The sequence below is a fragment of the Lissotriton vulgaris genome, chromosome 12 (assembly GCF_964263255.1).
Source record: "Lissotriton vulgaris chromosome 12, aLisVul1.2, whole genome shotgun sequence".
NCBI classification, from domain to species: domain Eukaryota; kingdom Metazoa; phylum Chordata; class Amphibia; order Caudata; family Salamandridae; genus Lissotriton; species Lissotriton vulgaris.
Window position 1 is genome coordinate 272,540,605 of NC_141700.1, and position 17,395 is coordinate 272,557,999.

Genomic DNA, 17,395 nt, shown 5'->3' on the forward strand with positions numbered 1-17,395 from the left:
TTTATTTTTCCTAACTCCGTTTCTTGCTTTGGATACATTATTCCACTATAGCACAGATTTTCCCGTCTATGAACCGTTCTCCTACTTTGCGACATGTCCGGTACTTACATACTTTTCTACGAACTTTATTCACTGCGAGTTATTTTGCGACGTGTGTCAACAGTTTCTAAAGAAGATTAAAGGTCTTTGGTATTCTTCTAGATTTCCAGTCTTCCTTGAATTAACTGCTTCTTTTGAGAAAAGTGCCTTTGTTGCATGAAAGAGTAAAACAGAACATTTCCAGACAAAGGCAGACTCAGTCTTTCCACTCCGAGGACACTGATGGATGCCATCTGAGCATAAGTTCTCTGGCAGCAATGAACACCCAAAGGGTGACCATTGTATCTTTTATGGGATTTCAATCCCTTTGAGCTACACCCCATTTATATTAACATATTAAAATCATGCAGCAGATTTTGGATTTTGTGACAAATGTGTCAAGTCCATAATTACACAAGTAAGGGGCACATCTGCAGACACGCATACTATTAGTTGCCTGCCCCAACATTTACACAAATCCATCTCCCAATCCAAACTGTAAATGCATGTATATACATGGGTTGCATTTAACTTCAGCGAAAATTACGTTAATATCAGTGTTAAAGTAGATTTGTTGTAGTGATTTTCCTGTACTTTTCTGTGTAATCACTTTTCATTGTGGAGGATTCTAAGTAGTAGTATTCTCTGTGATGTGCTTGTTGTAATGACCAAGGGTCAGATGTATACAGCAGTTTTACAGTTACAACGCTCCGATTCGGAGTGGGTTACTGCAAAAATGCTTTTTCTAATGCACAAATCCAATTTAAGAAGTTGGTAAACTTTCACCAACTCGTAAAATGGGATCCCGAACCCATTCTGAATCACTATTTAGAAGGGGCATGTTATAGGTGTCCCTTTCAAATACCGATTCGTTATGCAGCATATCAATGTTTGACATCCATAACAACCACTGAACACCGAAAAGCTACTGACTCCAAACTTGGAGAGGTAACCCATTCCCAAAAGGAAGGGGATCCTCTTGAAAACATTTTGTTTATGAATATTAAAAAGAAGTGTGTTGGCAAGAAAGCAGTTGTTCAGTGGATCACTAGAAAGGGGCCGATTACGATGTTGTTAGGAAGGGCTCCAGATGGGATTCGGTATTGCTGAATCCGATTCGGTACCCCTGTTTTCTACTGAATCGGACACTTTCCCCAACTGCCAATTACGATGTCTGGAAACTGTACGAGCAGTCCGAATCCATTCCGAAAGTCATTGGGTCCGTCGAAGTCTTTTTAGGAGCCGAATCGTTCAGCTCAATGGGCACGGTTTCCGGATGACCGATTACGATGACCGATTCAGACAGCTGGGCCGACTCAGTTTGTCTGAGACGAAACAGCTTTTCGAATCAGTCTTTGGGGGCCCGTTGTGGGCTCCCCTTCACCCGTAGGCGTTCAAATGTGGCCTGTGACCGTACCCAAGGGGACTCCCTTCGCAACTATGCACAATGTGGCAGGCACCATGGGGTGCCCGCCACAGGGTGCAAGGTATTTCCCAATCACCCCTTATTTCAATGGGAACCTGTGTTCTCATTCGGAACACAGGCTCCGACTGAAGTCTACTCAAGTCTGACCGAACGATGTTGGGAAACATCGTGATCTTGCCCCGGACTGGCAGGACATGATTCGGTAGGAAACGAGTCAAGAACCGATTCGTTGGGGACGTTTTTCCAACAAGATCGTAATCGGCTTATAGGTCTAAAAGAACCATTTTTTTAAACACAACCCTGTTTCCTTTACGGAAAGGTGATCACACATGGTAGTCTGCTGATCATAGCAGGCAGTCATCTCTGTGATCGCCTCCAGTCAGAGTCAGTCACTATTTGCGATCTATCTTATAAATGTCTATGATGTAGATTCAATTATGACCCCTTCCATATTGGAATTTTACGACCTAACCTATTAGAACCTAGGTTGGTTTATAAAATTCTTTACTGTTCTCATATTGCAACAGGTTTTTTGCAACACGAAAATAGTACTTTTAGCCTCTAGCCCCTTGTTTAAGAATCTATGATATTCTGTCTTAGTCTTTGAATATTGCATTAGTTCAGTTTTAAAGCGTACACCTTCCAAATGAATCACTGTCTAACCATGCCCTTTTCCTCCTCCAGGATCCAAAACTGCACAGCAGTCCCAGTATCCCGTTCCGTGCGCCAAGACATGTGTTAGGGCGGGTGAACCCCGGAGCATCATGGGACGAATTTGCTCTCCTTTTAGACTTGTGTGATTATCCAATTTCAGAACCTTCAAACGTAATAGACATGAATGAGCGTCAAGTTGATGATGCTTGTTCTGTAGTCCATGTACACAACTTTCAAGTTGGTTCATCTGATATAGCGAGGAGCCTTCCTTCCCAGCCTTCAAGCAAAAGAGACGTAAGCACAGGTGATGATAACATTGGTCACGAAAACCATTCATCAAAACATGTGAACAGTAGAACAAAGGCTAAAAGGCAGACATGCATACAGGATATAAAGGAGAAGGGCTACCCTTTAGTAAACACTTTCAATAGCTTGAAATCTAAAACCAGCAGCTACCAGAAAAACGATAACTTGGAAGACAGCAGAACCTGTGAATATTGTGCTACACACAAAGCACATGGAATGTCATCTGCACATACTTTGAATCCATCCAAAAGCAGGTGTGTACTTACAGGACTGCATGCCTGCGGGGACCTCAGTGTTGCGATGATTCAACACTTTGCGAGATGCCCCAATGTTGTTGGAATAACCTCTGTTGCATGTTGCTACATGAAGCTTACTACCCAGGAAACGCCACTGCCCCCTGGAGTTTTGTTTCCGCCTATGTCGTCTGATTCATTGCAGGAAACCGAGTTTGGCTATCCCCTGAGCACTTGGGTGGCACAGCTTCCAGGCCACCAACTTTCTTACAAGTCTCGCGAAGTGTCATGCCACGCTATTGAAGACTACTGCGGTCGCCTGATGAATGAAAGCCCAACCCTTGGCAGCCACTGTTTTAGAGCTGTTCTGGAGACCATCATACGGGATATTGATCCAACCATGAAGCGCATAGGTGTACAGACAATAAGAAACGCTCACAGGCTTTCCTTTCAAGAGTAAGTATGCTGCGATATATAATTCCATATTGTAGATTTGTTTACAAGATTTCATAAATGTTGTGTAATATAGCTGAAAGATATGAAACCTCTTGAAAGTATGAATCAGAACATATTTTGTGATGTTACCTGTACAGAAGAGTGATAAAGAACACAAGTTTTGATATTGTAGCAGTGACGGTAAGCAGTTTGTAGTGCTTTCAAGAACTGTCTATACTATAACATTGTTGTTAATAATGTAAGTCATCTGGGAAAGTTAACAGCAACATCTGATAAAAAAGCTCCAACCTACATGTATGTTACTTTTTGGGTTGGAGAAATTAAGTTCTTAGTTGCATAAAATTGCAGTGTTATAGAACATAGTCGCTGTGAAATGTAATTCCATGCTGCATGTGATGTCACTCCCTGTTTTTGCCCATGTCAATGACACACACCAGGCTCACAAACAAAAGAAGTCAACATTTATTCTTTGGGTAGTAAGGCTCATTTGACCCTTTTTCAAATTTGGATCTGGGTTACTAACGTTACCTGACAGGACACTGCCTCAGTAGAGTCTCCATGCTGGGGGTAGTAACTATATCGACGTTTTGAAGTAAAAAGGGAGGCGACTGTGAGTTCTCAACTTGGAAATATGATGTACTTGCTATATCTGAATGGGATGGAATTTCCCCAAATATAAGGTGGGATATATATAGTTTGCATTTTTCCTCTTTTGGTCATTGCAGAAGGTCACCCTAAAGAATATATACTTTTTCAGAGTGAAAATGCTAAAGATCGGATTTCAAGAAGACATTGTTTTTCTTTCATTGTAATAATATAGACGGGGTGTTCTGGTAGGGACTTCTTACCGCAGATTCCTCGCCTTGTGAATTTACCACTGGTGCCACACAGGAACTGGAATCTTTCAAAGCAATGTCCTTGTGCATTGGTAGGTGTTGTCATGCATGTGATATTGGGTTCAATAAATGTGCGACAGTTCGTTTCTCTTCTTGTCTTGTAGTACACCCCGGGTACCTCTAGGCTGCAGAGCCATTGCACAGAATGGACTGCAGCAGTATTCCAGCTTCCCCTCCCCCGCAAGTGATCAAACACCATCTGCTCCTAGAGGCTGCAGAGACAATCCTTGGTACCCACCAGTTCTCGCTGGAGCGCCTTCGAGCACCAAGGATCCAAGGTGGCTTCCTGTTAGGAGCACATCAGTAGATCCATTCCCGACTCTGACTGCATCACTCGACCTTCGCCATGGGTCGGGCACTTCCTCGAGCATGTCGCTGCCGGCTTCATCCTTGGTGCAAAAAACTGAAGGAAACCCGTACTGTGCTTAGTATATCTCTACCAGCCCAAGTGGATCACTCTATGTTATTAAATGGACTCCCACCCTCTGGAATTCCAAGTGGCATGCTTCATCCACCTACCTCCTTACCCTCATGAGTTTCAAATCGGAATTTACTAAAGAAATGGAAACATAGAGACCAAATGGGTTGGTATGTATGCCATGTATTAAGATGGTGAATGGAAATTTCACAATTGAACACTAAGACGAGATGCTTGTGAGGTCCTGGTGAAAGCCAACTAGCCCGGTGAGGCATTGGTGTTATGGCTGAAGTATGTTAACCGGGTATACAGAGGATACTAATTTCCTTAGTGCATCCCCACCTGTTTTTAACTCTGTTGGGTGCCCTTTGAAAATAAAATGAACCCTCAGGACATCCTAGACTGTTTTAAATCTAGGATCCCATCCAATAACTAAAGAGCTCCTTGGTCACCAAGGTTGAACTCGTCCAGATACACTAGGTATCTGGACAAGGACTCTATGATGAAGTATGTCACTTGGAATTCCAGTGGGTGAGAGTCCTTTGAATACCATATGGTCATCCCCTTGGGCTGATATTGAGAGATAGGCTAAATAGGGTGGGGGTCACCCCATTGTTTTTGTATAGTAAGATGTTTGGGAAGGTGAACGAACACTGTATCACTTCTTACTCCCTCCTTCTTGGAATATAGTCCCTCCTTGATCCAACATCCAATATCTTTCTCAGTGCCACATCTGACGTCAGTGGCTTGAGCCTCTACACTGGTACCAATGTCACAACTCTGGACATGGATTTGATGGTTCTAGGGGTTCCAAAAATCTGCCCCGACCCTTAAGACCACAGCAGTACACACCATCCAACTCAGACATTTCTCACTAATATGATGATGGTGATTACAAGGGTAACTTATACAAGGAAGGAAACCTATTTGAAGACCCTCAGGGTGCTAGGGGTCTGGATACCTCTCCAGCATTGGCTACAGAAGACTCCGCCTCCTTTACCACTGTGATCAGGAGGGCTGTAGATGATCTAAATCTCAACCTACCCATGCAAGAGGTCAAAACAAATGTCCTTACACGAGTTCTGAACCTTGCTCAGACCAACCAAGAACTCAATGCTGAATTTGTTTAAAAAAAAATAGGTGCCAGGCCCTTGTCAGGAGGCCACTGTAGCTTGGACCAACTATTGCCCTGGTCAGTGCTGCCAATGACAGTACCAACACAACTGCTATTACATTTCTTTAAGTGTGGTAATTCGGACTTTCCCAGTCCCCCCAAAGTTATAAGAATGGCTTGGGAACAGGTTTTAGTCATTTTTAAGGTATACTGAATTGACTAACAACTGTTGTGCTAGTCTCTAAATTAAATAAAGAGTGCCACTGCTGTGACCCCGACCACCACCCTTCTTCCCTATCGCATCTGTGCCTTGTTGCCCAAACCCTGGCATTTCCCACATTTATTTTATTATTTCTTTATAAAGTTTCTATATAGCGCGAACCAGATCCCGAAGGATATCCGAGCGCTTTACATGAGGATCAATTGAATCACAAGTTACATATCACATCCAAGCATAGTAAGTCTCTCGGCTGTGTCTTCTTCCTCCCCCTTCCTCCGACGAATTACTGCTACATTGTTTTTTGTACCTGTGTCTTATTGTCCCCATCGCTATGAAGTACATGTGTGCTGGCACATGTTCCTAGTTTTGTTCCTGTGCTTAGGTGTGGTTGTAAAGCTTATTAGCCTTTTAATGTAACAAACTTTTTGACATCCAGATAAAATGCCCGGGACCCTAGAATACTGGCCCACCCTTGCTTTTGATCTGAGGAACTCCTGCGAGATCCCACAAGATTTCGACCCAGTCATACGACCTTTGGCCATTTTGCCGATGAGCGTGTATAGGTACCACGCCCGCCCGTTTATGACTTCATCTGTCGGCCTAAGAACACTTCTGCTCACCTGAGTCAACGATCCCCACCCTGATCCGCTGCTCCCAGGCCCTGTGCCACGCCCAATCCCATATTGCTCATTGATGGCTCAACAACGTCGGCTCCTTAAAACCTGCAAACAAAGAAAAACAGAAATCGGTATCATATTTAATTTGCAATAAACAACAACAAAATTGTCAATGATTTTACTACGAAACGATTCAGAAGGGCGTGAAAGCATTGCTATTCCAAATTCTGTTTATTTTTTAAACCAGAACGGTCTCGACATCAGTACATGCTCAATTAAAGGTTTGGACAAATTGTTTTTATCACTACGATTATGACAGGAACAATTTAGAGATTATGGGGTGCAAACGATACACATAACATCTTTGATACACTATTCATCCCTTGATAATTCAATTACATAAGCGAACCTGAAACATTGGTTCCAAAATAGTGCCATTGTTGACAACTGCACAACGGTCTGTGAGACCAGAGACATTGTGTCTATTAATATTGAAACATTGTTAATCGATAGGCAGTCCTTCCGAATAGAGACATTGTGATCCTTACTATTGAGACATTGTCATTTGATGCTGAGGATACTGAGTCATTTCCCCAACATACTTCAGAGAAAAGCTTGTTGAAAATCACCAGACAGTTTCCATATAAAGGCATTCAAATAATCCTGTAATAATCTTGTAATCACAAGATATCACGTACACTGGAAGGTGCACATGTTATCCTGGACCACACCCTGATTCGAGCACGCCCGCTGAAGAAGAAGACGCCTGATGGATCTTTCTTTATTTCTCTCACCTGCCCAACCCTCTTCCCCTTTTGGGATTATCACCAGAACGAGGTTACCATACATGTTGAGTGTAGTGTTGAGAGAGGTTGGAGGATTTGTACGGAACCTGTGGAGGTCCTGTGAGTTGGCAGGTGATTGGCAAGTCTAACAGCCACCATGTGGCAGACCATCATAAGTGCCAATGTTGACAATTAAGTGCCAGTGCCCAGCACGGGAAACCACTGGTTTAAATTAAGCACTGCAAGAACCATTATTGCCTTTTAACGAAGCCATTATTGACGTGGGCAAAAATGAGATATTGCCCGGCAGTGAATAGGCAAGTGGCAAGAAGACAACGCCGTGCTCCTCGGGACCTAGATTTCCATTATCACCACCCCACTGTGGGGTGGTTAGTGGTTTAGGCGTCTACCAGCTACCACAATCCAGATGCTTTTCCTATGACTCCACCTGAATGAGAATACAAAAAGAATAGAAATGTTTCCAAAACTAATGTTTTCCAGCAGCAATGTTGCCCTTAGGTCTGTCAACATCGCATGCCTCCTGGGTAGATACTCAGGCACATTGTAGGACAGGCTGTCAGACATTTTGCCAATGCTCCCAGAAGACATCAGATTAACCTTGCAGTGTCCTTTTTAGGTTTCGCTATAGTCATTGCCTTAGCAATGCTTTGCGAGAGTATAGTAAGGGGCTCTCAAAAATGCTCCCAAAGTCTGCAGGCAGATCGGGCAGTGCATTTGTGCCGGGCGCGCGCACCATTTTTCCGCCTGCAGCCTTTGGGAGGACTTTTGCGGCCGCTTTGATGTTCCCAGCCACTTCACACGCGCGCTCCGCCTCTGCTGCCATATGGACATGCATTCAGATTACCTTGCTTCAGCACACCCCTTCAACCCCCATCCCCCTTATGCTCTGCCTCCCAAACACACACACAGCCGCACCCATGTACTTCACAGCTCTTTACAAGTGTGTGATATCATCTTGGCAGTCAGGGGCTCCTCCTTGAAAACAATTTGTGCATGCCAGTGGGGCAAATTCGTGGCTTGATGAGCTACCAAAATCTTTGATCCTCTGTCTGCACCCTTGTCTGAAGTTCTTCTGTGCACAGTGAAAGGGTACCTTTTTCCTATTTTGGCTCCCTGCATTTAAAGAAAAAACCGTCCCTGTTCAAGTCACATGTTCGGACTTGTTTCTTAAAAGATTTCACGTTTCCTCCTACATTCTAGATTATGCCCCAATGGGTTAATTCAGTCTTCACCTTTCTCATGTATTTACCATTTGAGCCTATGCACAGCTGCCCTCTGAGAGTGCTCACATCAAAACAGTCTTATTCTGGCAATAACATCTTCCTGGATTGTTAGTGAGTTGCAGGCCCTTTCAGTTCATCCCCCCTACACTACCTTTTTCTCAGAGAAATTGACCCTTAGGACGCGTGCCTCCTATTTACCTAAGTTGTCACACCTTTTCACGTCGGGCAGATAATCACATTGCCTACTTTTTTCGCCCCTTCTCCTCCTACCAGGAAAGAGGAGAGACTCCACCATCTGGACCCAAAAAGAGAGCTATAATTTAAAAATCTATTGTACCATGGAGTTCTGGATGGACAATCAACTCTTTGTTGAATTTGCGGGTGCGAAGGAAGGCAAGGCAGTTCACAAACGAACCATCTCTAGAGGTATCATCCTCGGTATTTAAATCTGCTATGCAGTGTCCAAGAAGCAACCCCCTGAGGGAACGCAGGCTCATTCAACAAGAGATAATAGGCTCCAACCACTGCCTTAGCAGCCACGTGATCATAGTTGTACACATTTGTCAAACATAAATACTTAGACAGTCAGGTGTTGCAAAATGGGAATTTGGCTCTTTCTGTCCTCAAGACTTCTCAATATAACAGTCCACAGACCCACCTCCTTGGAGAGATTGCTTTGATGTCCATTCTAAGATAAGGTGTCTGCAGCTAGAAGTCTCTATCAAATGAACAAGTTACTTTCCTTCGGTAACGCCTTGACTGATAAACTCTATCTAGACACAGATTCCTTACTCACCCTCCCATCCTCCATCTTCAACGAACTGTGTATCTAATTTTCAAGAGATACTTCCGGACTGCCTCCTGGCACAGTCATTTTTCCTCAGTTTGCCTCCATGATTTGGTGTGAAAAAGCAGTCAAGAACTGAGGTCAGCGCTCTGGGATGGATCCTATATTGGCACCACGCTAGTCACTTCCTTCACGGATGACACCACGCAGAGTCGAATGACGCTACCAACCAGCACACAAGGATATTGCTAGATCATTTCCAGATCCAGTCTGATGCCTAGGGAATATTTTAAGGTAAGCAATCTCCAGTTAGATAGAGTCTCTACCAGATAAGGCATTACCAAAGGTTCTTCTGGTCATGATCAGTTGTCCTCTGATCTAGCTGCCCCTTTTCGCAGACCTCCTGTTGCAGCAGCAGTGCAGAGTCCTGCACCAAGCATGCACAACCTCCATCTCCATGCGTGGAGATTGAGAGGTGACAGTTGATGGCTTTCGATCTTCCTCCCAAAGGGGTTGGTGTCATCTTGGCAGCAAGGCTTCCATCTACCAAATCGATCTGTGCTGGATGCTGGAATAAGTTTATTGATTAGTGCTCATCCCAAATCATACAACATCTGAATGAAGAGTCACCTGATGTTCTCTTGCTCTGTTTGACTAGCCCAGCAATGCCTTGCTGTGGGAACAGTTAAAGGTTATCTCTTGCCCATTTCTGTGGCTAGGTAAAGGGTCTCATGTAGAGTTTGGAAGACGAGCTACTCTGTAGCAAAAGTGATAGAGATCACTGTCGGACGAATTACAACTGCATTATATCCTATGGCACTTGTAATTCAGCCAATGGGATATCCGTCACCTTTCTGACCAAGTTACCTGTCCGCCAAACTCTAAATCAAGGCCAGATTCTCTACCAGAAAAGCTGTTACTGAAAGTAAGTAACTTGTTGATTTAGAATGTTGGCAATGGAATTTCTGTTTTCCAGTGTGGTGGATGTACCACCTCCACCATGCTGCTTGCTCTCCCATTGTACATAGGGGTAGGGGAATGTACATAAATAACTGTGAATGCTGGGAATTAGCTTCAAAGGGGAGTACAATGTCATTACACATGTCTGGTCATCCTACTGGATATTTTTTACAGTGTACTTATCTGTTGCGGTTAGTCCGCTTCCATCCCCATGGTGGTCTTTCACAAACTAAACTCAGTAACTCATGATAGTGGATCACTCATTTTGTAAAATCATTTCTCCACCAACATTTGTAGCAGAGTGACACCACACCGTACCAGATCTAAAATAGAGGTGAGGCCACAAGTAAGACTACTATTTTGGATGCTACCTCAAAGACAACCTATTACCGACAGAGGTATGAATGGTAGTTCCAGTGTTTTCTGGCACAGTCACTATCACCTCGCTTCTCTAGAACAGGCATGAAATATCAAACAATCTCTTGGTCAACATAGCATGGAAGGATTGTTGGAGAATTATATTCCTAGCTGCACAGTATAGCTGTCAAAATAATTATAGGTCACGTTAGCTTCATCTGTAGTCCTTAATGAAATGTAATTTTAAAATTCCTTTACTATTAGCATTACAGTGATCTATAATTCCCTCGATCATTTCAGTAGTTGAGGACTTTGAAAGGCCTATAATCCTGACTTAAAATGCAGAGCTAGCTTCCTCTCTAAATTGATTGCATGTACATTAGGTACACTCCAGATTGGTTACTGTGTTACTCTTGTGAGCCCCTAGTATATGGTACTTTAGTTACTAAGGGCATAGGTAAACACCTACTTAACCGGTAATAGTTTTAAAGAGCCCTGGCGTCACGAAATGGATGCCACAGCCACAGACACAAGTCTGACCTCCTACTGCTGGACGAAACTCCGGCAGGGGAGGCTTTGACAATAGGCTTCCTGTCACAGGGAGGTGTAACCACCTCCCATACAGGCTTTAGTTTTTTTGTGGATGGGTGGGTGCATTCAGAGAACGCTTTTCAGACAGAGCTGGGGGCACACTTGGTGTCGCAGTGCATAGCCTATTTCAAACCGGTTGTAGGGGTACTCAGCCCCTGCTCTTCCACAAAACTGGACAAAGGGAAAGGGACCCACCCTGGGTCCTCCCATAGGTGGGACCCTAGAGTAAGTCCAACCCCTAAACTTAGTATAAGTATAGGAACCCTGTCCTTGGGACTTTAGATTACCCTGGACGAAACTCTGCAACTTATATCCTGGAACTTGGACATTCTATTTCGACTAGAAGACGGAAGAATCTCCCTTGATGGTCAAGGAGTGACTCCCATGTTCAAATAGGCACCGAAGAAGCATCTTGCCAGTCTGCATTTCCAAGGCTCCCGCCGGATCCCGAAGGTTTTGCGACACAGGACACGGACTTCCAGACATCTACGAGGCCGACACGAGATCACAGCAAAGCTGAGACCTTGAGCAATCCGGAGAGACGAGGGACTAGAACTCCTGGACACTGTGCACATTTGCAAGTGCATCGACTTCCCGAGCTTTCCTGAAGTTGTGCATTGGGCTACATGTAGTCCAAGCCCCGAGCACCATCTGCATCAAAGATTGTGGGCCTACACTCCACGAATGTTCTGTGGACCCGCTTCTAGCATTTCGGCTCAAGGCTCCTTCGCGATCCCTGGTCCGTGGACTGGTGGGTTCCCACAAAGGTAACTCTTCTGTTTCTTGGGCTTTCCTGGTTGCTCCAGACGTGCCCTGACTCCCCTCCAAAGGGTGAGTCCCTCAGACCTTGCTCCTCTGCACCGAAGCCAATCTTTGCTTTCTGCGTTGGTTGCTGTTGCCAAGGCTTGTTGGGTCCAATCCAGAAACCGACACCGCAGCACTCGACATCCTTCGTGCGACAGCTAGAATCCAGCTCCTGGTCGTCGTCGACGCCTCCTGGTCCTCGAGGCTGAAGAGTCAAGCTTCACCTTCTTCACCTGAAATCACCCGACATTGGTTGGCATCTTCTCTTCTCCTTCCTGTTCACTGGCTAGTGACCCAGACTCTATCCCCTCTGCTTTCAGGTTCTTCAGATCTCTGATCCACCCTTGTATCCATCTGGACACTTTCCACGTGGTCACCTGCAGCACTTCATCGCAGCTCGCCAAAGGAAACGACGACAAACCTGACACAAAAAGACACCTATGAACCCGGCTTCCCTGGGTGAGGTAACACGAGCACTCCGGTGCTTCCGTGGGTCTTGACTCTCGAACTGTCTAGTTCTGAAGGGGTTTGTTCCTAGTCCACACCTAAGTGTCCTTAATCTGTAATCTTCCAACCGCTACTTTCCCCATAGAAGTTAATGGTGATTCACAGCTTTGTTTAGACACTGCACGCGTCCCCCGTGGGTCCCTGTCACTACCTTGGGTGGTTCCTGGTGGCCCCATCGTTTCTAAAGGCTCTAGGCCTTATATCTATGACAGTCGTGGTTCTTATACCACTTTCTCAGTATATGGTTTGTGACGCCCCTAGGGCTAATCAAATATTGTGCTAATTTACTGTGTGCTAAATAAGTTTATGTAATGTACTTTTGCCCCTAGCCTCATAAAGAGACTAGAGGGATGTGTTTAGAATACATATATATATTTTATATATATACCTGGTGTGGTTCTCCTTTCATTTGGTCATTACATGAGATTATTGACTGATAAAACAAGCTGCTTTATATTCCTTCAAGACAGCCTGAAGGCTGCTCTCCACAGCTACCACTGGGATAGCTTTCTATAAGGTTGTCTTTAACCTACCATCAATAAGGGGTCGTTTGAACTGGTGCAAGGTGCCCACTAGAATAGTGGACAGCATATGCCAGGCCAACTTCTCACAACTTTTATGTGCAAAGGAGGGGGTTTGTCCCATTTGCCCAGATGCTATACGAGTATTTGCATGTGGTTGTGTTACCTCTTTTAATCTTTTTACAGCACAACATACACAGACTTCAATAAAAGGTCTAAAGAAAGCCACTCAGCTTCCTGAATGTCACAACCTTCATACATCTGCAAAAGTTTCTACAGACTGAAAAAACACAGTAAAGCGCAGTTGGAACCTAAACCTAAAAAAACAAGTAAATTCACCATTCATGACTAGGTAATCTAGATATAACACAGGCCCTGTCATATGCTTCTCATGACCTCATGTATGACATCATTCATAACATGTGAAATTAAATCATTGATGTCATGTCCTGTAACTTACCACAACGTACTGAGCGAGTGTACACCAATTCAACCAGAGGCACATCCTTCAGTAAAGTTTTATTTTCATGCCAAGTTTCTTCCGAATCCCTTCTACCATTTTGTCTATATCTAGCACTAAAGAATCCCATGAGTTAAAATAGGGAATTCAATCAAATCCATTATACTCCACCTTATCTTATCAGATCTTGGATTGCATTGGATTCTATAGCCGGTTAGGAAATGGGTACACCAGGTGGGCGGTACAAGAAATTTTTATTTCGGGAAGTTAAAAAACAGTCTTTTTCTGTAGGCAGCTCCTTCACTGTACGTGGGGGATAGGCCGTTGTCGGTATTCGGTAGGCTCCACCACATTATTACAGGCAGGATCCAGGCGTATCCCCAAAAGAAACACAAAAGAAGGGAGCATTAGCTATCTTGCCACTTTTGAATGCTTATAAGGGAGGGAGTGAGGAGAGTTAAGCACCCAACATGCAGGCTAGTGCCAGTGGTAACCGTCACCAAAGAGCGGGGAGTGTGAGAGTCGTACATAGGTCATGTGGGTTAATACATTGTTGATTCTCCCCCTAGAAAATACCTGGACCTTTCTCCTACCCTTCGCCACCGCCCATGGAACATAGCACGCACCTGAGTGAGTCACGCTCCTACGGTAACGCAGCGGAGCGGCTCACGGGGTCGTTGGCCACCAGGCAGTCCTGACGTGCCCTCGGAGCGATTCTCTTCTTCCGCCGGTATCCAGCCTCAGTCGTCGTCTTCGGTTTGAGGCTTTTCCGCGTTCCCTCTCCACACACTGCTACCTTTTCTGGTCCTCCAGTATGACGCTGAAGACTTCTCTTCCTCTTCCGGGTCCTTTTCGCTTTTCAGCCTTGTCGACTCCTCCCACCAGGGAGTGGGTTATTGTCCTCTGTATCGTCTTGGCTGCCAGGAATTAAAGGGCTCGCAGGGTCTTCCTGCGGACGTTCGCCGGTATACAAAATGGCCGTAGAAGGTGTCAGTCGCTGAAAGTTAACCCCTTCGATGCTCATGATGAGCTCAGCTCGTCATGAGGCACGGTTGAGCTGTGCTTATGACGAGCTGAGCTCGTCATGAACAATGGGAAAAATTCATAGTCAGCATAGGAGGGGAAAACCATCAGCAGCGATGGTGTTAAAAGGTTGGGGCAAATAAGGGATCTCGGCTTCATCAGCACTGCTCCCATTGATAGCGGATCCCGTACCCCGACAGATTCATGCACTGAGCTGAACATGAAGTGAAACAAAACTCTATAGATGTTTGTTCCTGGGGATTTGTCAAAAGTTGCCAACGTTTTTACCATAAGAACTCTTTATACTTCTCCCTTAATTTAGTTTACAAGTCAAAAGAGTAAGCTAAACAGGCTAACCGTCTTTCACATTTCATGGAAATTCATCAAATCACAAAATACCTTTTTAACTGTCTAGATACCACTAACTTTTAACCCTTCAAATCTGACAAATACATTTTTCTTATACTTATTTCTTTAAAAAACTGCTTAACAGGTTACACCAATCGAAAGCACTCTTCTGGGTAAAGTTCTAATTTCATGCTGAGTTCAATGTAGTTTCCATTCAGTGTTTTTTTCAGTGGTGAATTTCTGTAGAAGATGAAAAATTTTGCTTTTTTAGGTTTTCACCTGCACAGTGCTTGCACTATGCTTGTGAAACCTCTTGTATTTAATATATCTTAAAAGGAGGCTCTTATCAGTTCCCAATGCCGAATTTCTTTGTTCATTCACTTTTGTGTGGAACTATTTTTTGTTAACTTCCTCTAGCTGCACACATTTGTGATACTTCTATTAAAGCTGTTCAGCTGTTTCAGCCCCAATTACTGACAAGATAAGATCTCTTCCCACTGACAATTTACACAGCTTCTAACAGTATGCCGGAATACTTGCCTTTTAATACTAACTTATGTAAAGCAGATGCTTTGAGCCTCAAAACGTTTGTGGCATTTACTATTCATGCCTCAGTACCTTATTTTGCACTTTGTAGGCATTATCGGATTGAGGTTTTTCAACTTAATCTATTTGATCATTATGATCAAATTCTAAACGTTGTAATAAACGGTGCCCGTTAAAACTAAAGTAAATATATAAGAGCTATGCTATATTTTACTACTAAACCGCCAGCCACAAGTGCAGTTACCATGTAGACAACAGGGTCATGATTTGAATGGTGCAGCAGGTGCAGTAGCACAGAGTCTAAAAGTTGTCAAAACACCTCTAAACACTTTATATTGCTAGATTTGAATACTAAACAGGCAGTCACAATTGCAGTTACCTTGCAGTTAAAAATGACTGATTAGAATGGTGCAGCAGGTGCAGTGGTACTGGGGCCAAAAGCGCTAGGGACCCCACTAAAACCAGATTATTGATAAAATGTAAAACTAAACCGGAAGTCACAAGTGCAGTTACCCTGCAGACAATAGGGTGATGTTTTCAGTTGTGCACCAGGTGCAGTGACACCAAGACCAAAAGCACTAGGCACCCCACTAAACACCTAAAATTGCTATATGTTACTACTAAGCAGGCAGTCACAGGCGAGGCTACACTGTAGACAACAGGGTCATGATTTGAATGGTGCAGCAGGTGCAGAGGCACCGGGCCCAAAAGAAGTGAGAACTCCTCTAAGCACCTATTATGCTATATTTTACTAATATACAGGCAGTCACAAATGCAGTTACCTTGCAGTTAAAAGGTTAAAGAGGGCTTGATATAAATGGTGCAGCATGTACAGTGGCACCAGGGCCAAAAGTTGTCATAACTCCACTAACACCAAAAAATGCTATATTTTATCACCAAACAGGCAGTCACAAGTGCAGTTATCTTGCAGGCAACAGGATAATTATTTAAATGGTGCAGCAGGTGCAGTGGCATTGGGCCCAAAAATGACCAGATCTCCACTAAACACCGAATATTGCTATATTTTACAACTCAACAGGCAGTCACAAGTGCAGTTATTTAGCAAGCGCTAGGGTCATGATTTTATTGGTGCAGCAAGTGCAGTGATACTGGGACCAAAAGCTCTAGGCACCCCACTACACACCTAAAATTGCTATATTTTACTATTAAACAGGCAGTCACAAGTGCAGTTACATTGTAGACAGCAGGGTATTAATTTGACTGGTGCAGCAGGTGTAGTTGCACTGGGCACAAAAGTTGTGAGAACTCCTCTGAACAGCTAATATTGCTATAGTTTACTACTATACAGGCAGTCACAATTGCAGTTACCTTGCAGTTAAAAGGAGCTTGCTTTAAAATGTGCAGCAGGTGCAGTAGCACCAGGGCCAAACGTTGGCAAAACTCCACTAAACATCAAATGTTGCTATATTTTACTACTAAAAAGGCAGTCACAAGTTTAGTTATCCTGCCGGCAACAGAGTCATTATTTGAATTGTTCAGCAAGTGCAGTGGCTCCGTGCCCAAAAGTTATCAGAACTCCTCTAAACACCGAATATTGCTATATTTTACAACCAAACAGGCAGTCACAAGTGCAGTTATCTAGCAAGCACTAAGGTCATGATTTTAATAGTGCAGCAGGTGCAGTGGCACCGGGACCAAAAGCTTGAGGCACCCCACTAAACGCCGTTTATTGCTATATTTTACAACTAAACAGGCCGTCACAAGTGCAGTTATCTTTTATGCACTAGTCTTATGATTTAAAACCCAGATTCAGTGAGTTTTGTACATAGGTACGTCATCCTCTATCTACAAAAACCTGGGCCACTGACACCGTTTATCTAGATGGTTACTCATCGTATTACTCCTAAGCATGGGCGAATTTTGCGAATCTGGCGTTCGCGAATTTGCGAACTCGCAATCCGCAAAATCCGCGAATTCTCGCGAATTTGTGGATTTTTTTTTGTGTTCGCAAGGATTTTTGCCAGTTCGCGAGGGTTTTGTACCAGTTCGCAATTGCGAACTTACATGTCGGCTCGCAACGGTC

General features: G+C 44.0%; 1 protein-coding gene across 2 annotated transcripts in view; it reads left to right on the forward strand.

The window, feature by feature from the left end:
- The window catches only part of LOC147673937 (methyltransferase-like protein 25B), a 361,337-nt gene that overhangs the window by 290,588 nt on the left and 53,354 nt on the right, over positions 1 to 17,395 (forward strand). For both annotated transcript variants that reach the window (XM_086945027.1, XM_086945026.1), the window contains exon 7: positions 2,189 to 3,153. In XM_086945027.1, the coding sequence (XP_086801153.1) occupies positions 2,189 to 3,153 (965 nt within the window). The remainder of the gene's footprint in view (positions 1 to 2,188; positions 3,154 to 17,395) is intronic.